Genomic DNA, 7,473 nt, shown 5'->3' with positions numbered 1-7,473 from the left:
TTTTTTTTTTTTTTTAATGCTCTGTCTGGGCTGAGGGAGAGTGTCTGGAATGCTCTGTCTGGGCTGAGGGAGAGTGTCTGGTTAATGGGGTTATTGGGATATGAAGGATTCGTGGGACTTGTCTAGGACATTGACAGGTATATTGCAGCAAAACCAAAAGGCTAGGAAATCTTAGTAGGTGTTTGGGGATTCCAGAGCCGTCCTGCTGGAGTCCGACGGAACTGCTTTGTTGGACACTCTGTGTGCCAGCAGTTCTAAAGATTCACACAAGGACAGGAGGTAGTGATAAGAAGTGTGGAATCAGATCTGGAACAACTTGAAGTTAAGAGCCAAGGAGCCATGACAACAGTTAAAACATTTAAGGCAGTTCTTGTTGAATAGATAATGCATCCATATTGTTCAGAATTAAAAAGGAAAAAGGCAACAATTGACTCCTTTTGTGTGTTGACTGTATTTAAAAGGCAGTGGGCTAACTTGAATGGAAGTAGAAATGAGCTGGGCACACTGCACCTCACCTGCAATCCCAGCACTCAGGGATTGTCATGACTCAGAAAGAAGTGAGGTGGACCTAAACTTTACCATTAACAGGCAGCTGGGCTTTGTCTTTTGTTTACTGATTGATTGATTGATTGAGATAGGGTTTCTCTGTGTAGCCCTGGTCATTCTGGACTCACTGTGTAGACCAGGCTGGCCTCGAACTCACAGAGATCTGCCTGCCTCTGCCTCCCGAATGCTGGGATTAAAGGCGTGTGCCACCATGCCCAGCCTGGCGTGGTTTTTAATTGCTGCTATTTGCCGTTTTATTTTGAAGGTCTCTTTTTCAGTCATGCAGGAGTCAGTCGCAGTGTTGCTGTAGTGATGGCTTTTATAATGAAGACTGACCAGCTTACCTTTGAAAAAGCCTACGACATCCTCCGGACGGTCAAGCCAGAGGCTAAGTGAGTCCTCTGGAGTCCCAGTAATGCTTTTTCCTCTTTCTTTGAGTGTGTGTTTGTGTGTATGGTGTGTATATGGTATATGTGTGTGTGCACATGTATGTGTGTATGGTGTGTGTACATGTGTGTGTCCCTGCACTTCCATTGGCCAAAGGCCAACTTAGGGTCTTCCTTTTTGGCTGTAAGCACTTCTCCTTTCTTCATGTCTTCTTAATCGAAAGAACCCAAACTTCATACTTGCTTATCATTGCAGGGTGAATGAGGGGTTTGAATGGCAACTGAAACTGTATGAGGCAATGGGATACGAAGTCGATACGTCCAGTGCCTTTTACAAGCAGTACCGTTTACAAAAGGTGACTGAGAAGTATCCAGGTGAGTAAATACTGGGTACAGTATGACTGGATTCTTCTGAGATGTCATTTTCTTGGACACTAAATGCATTCTGTCACTTTCCAAGAATTCCTAGGAGGCAGAGACTTGTGGTTCCTTTTGTTTAGCAGAAAGTCACGGGGTTTGAAAATGGCCGGGACTGAAATCAGGCACCCTGTTTAGAGTGAAGGCTTGCTTGCTTTGCTTTCGTACCTTATTTCACAACTTGGAGATTTTTGCTTTTAGTTTCTGAGTTTCGTGTGCATCGCCTCAGTTTGGCATTGGGAGTTTATCTGAAAGTTTAGAAGCTTAATCCTGACGGTTGGATGCATTTCAATTATCTTGTAGAACTTTGGAATTTACCTCAGGAACTCTTTGCTGTTGACCCAACTACCATTTCACAGGGATTAAAAGATGACATTCTCTACAAATGCAGAAAGTGCAGGTAAAATATTTTGTATCCTCTGGAAATTTTATCATCCTGACAACTGTAAAAAGCACTTCAAGCTTAATTTTTTTTTTCTGTAAAAAGAATTTGTTTAATTGAATAGTATGGAAATTTTAAGTCCAAACCTGCTTCAGAAAGAATATAACCTAGTAGTCGGATTGTAGGGGCTCCTGAAATTTTGAGTAGCACACTCAATGTTCTATTATTTTGACATCTAAGAAGTACTGTACATTTCATCTGTGCTTTCCTTAATGCTTTCGTCTTTGGTGGTTTTACAGGCGGTCTTTATTTAGACATTCTAGTATTTTGGGTCATAGTGAAGGAAGTGGGCCAATAGCCTTTGCTCACAAGAGACCGGCGCCGTCTTCTGTCCTTACCACAGGGAGTCAGGCTCAGTGCACGTCTTACTTCATTGAGCCTGTGCAGTGGATGGAATCTACTTTGTTGGGCGTTATGGATGGACAGGTGAGAACACTGTTTGCTTTCTACAGTTTGATTGTATCATCCTTAGAGCCAGGGATGTGGCTCCGTTGGCTAAGTACTTGCCTAGTGTGTGTGAGGCCCTGGATTCCATCTCCAGCATTCCATAAGCCAGGCATCCCTAGCACTAGAGAGGTTGAGGCAGGAGGACCAGTCGTTAAGGTCACCACAGGCTTGCAGTGAGTTTGAGACTCTCCCGACATTCATGAGACAACACAACAGCTGCACCTTTATTTACTTTTAATGCTTGTATCCCGTTTTCTTTATTTTGTACATGGTGTGTGTACCTGTGGGGAGGTTTGGGTGCCACACACGCACGTGGAAGGCGGAGGAACTTGTGGAAGTGGATTTTCTCTGTTCACCATGTGGGTCTCAGGACTAAGCTTAGGTCACCAGGCTTGGCCAGAGGGCCTTGGCTGCTTGTGCCATCTTACTGTCTGGACAGAAACCAAAACAAGTCAACGTCATGTTTAACATTTCCTTCCTGAAGAGTCTGAGGATCACACCTTTTTAGAATATGGGCAAGGTTATCAAAAATAAATGATTTTGAGCCCGGTGTGGAGGCGTGCACCTTTAATCCCAGCACTCCGGAGGCAGAGGCAGGTGGATTTCTGAGTTCGAGGCCAGCCTGGTCTACAAAGTGAGTTCCAGGACAGCCAGGGCTATACAGAGAAATCCTGTCTCGAAAAAACCAAAGGGGAAAAAAAACCAAAATAAATAAATCAGTAAATCAATCAATCAATCAATAAATGATTTCTTTTTAAATTAAACTCAAGGTCTTATCCACATAAGCATATATTCTACCATGAAACTATGCCCCCATTACCCAAGTAAAATGTTTTTAAAAATTAGCTGATTCAAATACATTAGCTACATTTGATAGAGAACCACTCATCCAAGTTAGATTTGTTTTAAAGCTGTTATTTATGTCTTCAAATGTAAGACTAACATTTTAAGAGTAATTAGATAAATCACAAAATTAAATAGGGGGCCGATAAATCAAGGTAAAATTTGGTTTAAGATAGATTTTTCTCATTTAGCTTCATGGCATACACTGTCTAGTCTTCTGATCTTTGAATTTGATACATTTGCTATGGGATGCGTTTCATTCCCTATTAAAGAATGGAGCTCAGAGGCATCTCCTGAAGCCCTCACAATTTGCCTTTCTGCATACTTGATATAACTTTTTTTTTTTTAAGATTTATTTATTTTATGTATATGAGTACACTGTAGCTGTACAGATGGTTGTGAGCCTTCATGTGGTTGTTGGGAATTGTATTTAGGACCTCTGCTCACTCCATTCGGCCCCGCTCATTCAGTCCCTGCTTGCTCTGGCCCAAAGATATATTTATTATTATACGTAAGTACACTGTAGCTATCTACAGACACACCAAAGAGGGCATCAGAGCTCATTACAGATGGTTGTGAGCCACCATGTGGTTGCTGGTAATTGAACTCATGACCTCTGGAAGAGCAGTTGGTGCTCTTAACCACTGAGCCATCTCTCCAGACCCGGTAGTTTTTAAATTATAGTTGCAGAGGTTGTTTTTGTTTTTGATGTTTTTTGTTTTGTAATCATCACACTCAGTATACTTGTTGGGGTCACTCTGAGTTTTTGGTGGTGTTTGTTTCACTCTGGTTTTTGAGACAGAGTTTTGCTCTGTGGCCTGAGTTGTGTGTGAACTCATCCCTTGCTCTCCACCTTCTGAGTGGTAGCACTACAGATATGCATTGCCAAGCCTGGCCCCTGTTCTGTGTTGAGTTTTGAGATAGAATCTCATGTAGCCCAGGCTGGCCTCCATCTCCGGGTCCTCCTGCATCTACCTAGCAGGTGCTGGAATTACAAGAATGCTTAGCTACGCCTCGCTCGCTCTCGCTCTCCTCATTCCTATGATTAGGATTTGTCCTGGAGCTTTCAAGGTCAGAGAATCCAGTTTTGGCTTTTGTGCTTTTGGTTTGCTGCCTTAATTTAGCCTGAAAAATGAGTGCACACGGACATGAAGAAAAGCCATTTTCGTAAAAGATTCTACATCATGGGTGGGTGTAGTGAACAGTCCATGCCTTTATCCCAGCATTCAGGAGGCAGAGTCAGCTGCATTTCTGTGAGTTTAAGGTGAGTCTTGCCTACATAGAGCGTTCCAGGCTAGCCAGGGCTACAAATCGAGATATTTTAATACTCTTTTTTTTTTTTTTTTTTTTTTTTTTTTTTTTTTTTGGTTTTTNGAGACAGGGTTTCTCTGTAGCCCTGGCTGTCCTGGAACTCACTTTGTAGACCAGGCTGGCCTGGAACTCAGAAATCCGCCTGCCTCTGCCTCCTAAGTGCTGGGATTAAAGGCATGCGCCACCACACCTGGCATATTTTAATACTTTAAATAAATAAAGATCTAAGTCATACCTGTGTTTGTTTCTTTGTACATGTATTTGTGATTTCCATAGAAGAGATACTTAGAAATGGAACTCGTTGTTCAACAACCCCATTAAGGCTAACATTCATAAAGCACATATAGAATTTCTTCTCACTAAGAGAATGTATATACACATTCTTTGTCTCCTTCATCATACTAGATACTATAAAATGTTTGTGGAGTAAATACAGTGTTAACTCTAAGATGCCCCTGACTTTTCATGGTTACTACTGCAGATTAGTCAATTTACCCATTTACCAGCTCATAGGTTTCTGTTGCTGTGAAAAACACCGTGGCCAAAAGCTATCTGGGAGGAAAGGGTTTAGTTCATGTTATGGCTTACAGTCCATCTTCTAGGAAGCCAAAGCAGGAACCTGGAGGCTGGAACTGAAGCAGAGACCATGGCCAAACTCTGCTTTCTTACTGGCTTGGTCTTTATGGCCTACTCAGCCTGCTTTCTTATATAAACCAGGCCCACCAGGGTAACACCATCCATAGTGGGCTACCCTCCCTCGCCCCCCAAGCAATCATTAATCAAGAGAATGCCCTGTAACCCTTTGAGCTTTTCTAAGTCTACCCATGCTCCTGAATAATGACATGAAGACTTATGTATGCCTTGGCCTTAAGTGAGGCTTGTTTTCTGATTAGGTTGCAACTCATTTTTATTATTCCATGTCTGCCATGTGGTTGCTTATCTTTCCTCAGTTTTATAAGTCCAACTTCCTCTGGGTGGTGAATCTCCTCACACCTGACTCTCAGACCTTCCACCTTCTACTTCCTGCCTTTGCCAACAGGCCCTAGGCTTTTTATCTTATCCGATAGAGGATGCCTTAGGCAAGGAAGGCCAGACACATCTTCACACGGTGCATGTAAACATGTCTATATGGCCCCCACAGGCCAGTCTGATGGAGACAATTCCCTAGTCAAGATTTCTTCTTCCCAGTTGACTAGTTGGTGTCGAGGTGACAGAGCTGGGTCATCAGCCAGTTATAGTTTCTTTTTCTATAAAGTGTTTTATAGCTATGTTTTTGCTTCATATGTAGGAGCTCTTTGAATATTATAGATAAGCTTCATCAAGTAGTTTTTTTCTCATCTCAAACTTACAGTATATTTTGTCACATTAAAGTTTAAGGAAGCAGAGAAATGTGTGTATGTTTGTGCGTGGGGGGGGGGGGGCTATGTAGCCTAGGCTGGCTTTGTATGTGCTATGTAGCTGAGGTTATCCTCAAACTCTTTTTTTGGTCTAACTACCTGTTTTTTGTTTTTCTACTTGTGTTTCTGAGTTTTATGTATAGACTTAAATAAAACTTAGTTATTTATTTGGGAAAGGAGCACATGCGTCATGGCACATGTGTGGAGGCCAGGACAGTTTTCTTCTTTCTACCTTTGCATGAGCTCCAGGAATCAAACTCAGGTCATGAGGTTTGCTTGGCAAATGCCTTTACACACTCATCCATCTTGCTGGCTCTATGACCGGATTGTCATATGACAATATTGTAGCTCAGTATTTAAAATAAAAATCCCTACCCAGACCATGTACACTGAACATCCCCAAATGGTAATGCTCTCACTAGCATTAGAGAAAGTGCAGTTGCCTTGGTGAGTGCCTTGGATCCGTCTCGTACTGGAACATCAGTGTGTCTGACCTATGTGCTTCTGGCACAGGGAGTCAGAGAAGAAGAGAGTCTGAATGTGTGTTACCATCCTTCACCCTGATGTGGTCCAACTTGGACTCCTGCTATAAACTGAATAGGAACCAAGTGTTTGTTACCTGCTTAAAAACATTCTTAGTTGCTTTGAGCTTTGCATTTCCCCTTCAGCCTGGGTTCCTGTTCCTCCTCTTCAAATATCAAGCACCCCTTCTGTAGTATTCCAGTTAATGATCAGATAAGGAAGTGCATCTTATGTATGTGGAAACATTACAAATTCCTCGATGACAGGAACCACGCCTTAGTTATTTAAAATTCTGTATTGTCAAAGATAGTTGCTGAATGTGTATAAAAGTGGACATAGTGACACATTTGCTTTTTTTTTTTCTCAGCTTCTTTGCCCAAAATGCAGTGCCAAGTTGGGTTCCTTTAACTGGTATGGTGAACAGTGTTCGTGTGGTCGATGGATAACCCCTGCTTTTCAAATACACAAGAACAGAGTGGATGAAATGAAAATGTTGCCGGCGCTGGGATCACAAACAAAGAAACTGTGAACTTCGGACCCAGCTTGGGCTAGAACCTGTGAAAGGCACTTCCCCATTGTCATCATTCATGGCGGATGTCAAACCTCTTTTGGAATGTCCGAAGACAATTACTGACTGTAACAGCTGTGGGTTGGTAGCTTATTATGTGACATATATACAGTACGTTGCTTGGCAATTCAGATACTTAGTTATGTAAGTTGGATTTGTTATTAAAATCTTTTATAACCCAGGTCCCGTGTTACATGTTTTAAAGCTTTTGTGCTGTTTGATCTAGCTCATGCTTTAAGCATGTTAGGCAAGCATTCTACCTCTGAGCTGTATCTGGAGCTTCTTACGGTCTTGAAAGCTATGCTGTGTTGTATGTTGGTTATGTGATCTTAAAGCCTAGATGGCTAAAATTGTATGTAAAATCTTTAAACTGTCAGTATCCAGGATACTTCTTTGTTTTTTAGAAATAGAAAGCAAAATTGGTTGTATTTTGAAAAGTTATTTCTGTGTGTCCTTTAAGGGAGATTAGTAATCCTACATATGCTCTTTGGTGGCTCCTTCTAGGGAGCTGTGACTACATCTATTCATCCTACATAGGGCACTGACAGACCAGAGACGGTGCCACTGAAGTCCCGCCTGGTGAGCTGATGAGTT

The 7,473-nt window shown here is 42.0% G+C and overlaps 1 protein-coding gene across 3 annotated transcripts in view; it reads left to right on the top strand.

The window, feature by feature from the left end:
• The window catches only part of Dusp12 (dual specificity phosphatase 12), a 10,879-nt gene extending 3,819 nt beyond the window's left edge, over positions 1-7,060 (top strand). Inside the window, exons 2-6 of one of the 3 annotated variants that reach the window (XM_021166049.1) lie at positions 825-938; positions 1,189-1,307; positions 1,653-1,749; positions 2,031-2,217; positions 6,679-7,060. In XM_021166049.1, the coding sequence (XP_021021708.1) occupies positions 825-938; positions 1,189-1,307; positions 1,653-1,749; positions 2,031-2,217; positions 6,679-6,840 (679 nt within the window). In that variant the 3' untranslated portion in view covers positions 6,841-7,060. Of the gene's footprint in view, positions 1-811; positions 939-1,188; positions 1,308-1,652; positions 1,750-2,030; positions 2,218-6,678 lie in introns of all 3 variants that reach the window. The other 2 variants (XM_029482540.1, XM_029482544.1) reach the window with 2 other exon arrangements.
• Positions 7,061-7,473: the final 413 nt, after the last annotated feature.

The sequence above is a fragment of the Mus caroli genome, chromosome 1 (genome assembly GCF_900094665.2).
Source record: "Mus caroli chromosome 1, CAROLI_EIJ_v1.1, whole genome shotgun sequence".
Classification (NCBI taxonomy): Eukaryota; Metazoa; Chordata; class Mammalia; order Rodentia; family Muridae; genus Mus; species Mus caroli.
This window is presented reverse-complemented; position numbering and strand designations above follow the sequence as displayed.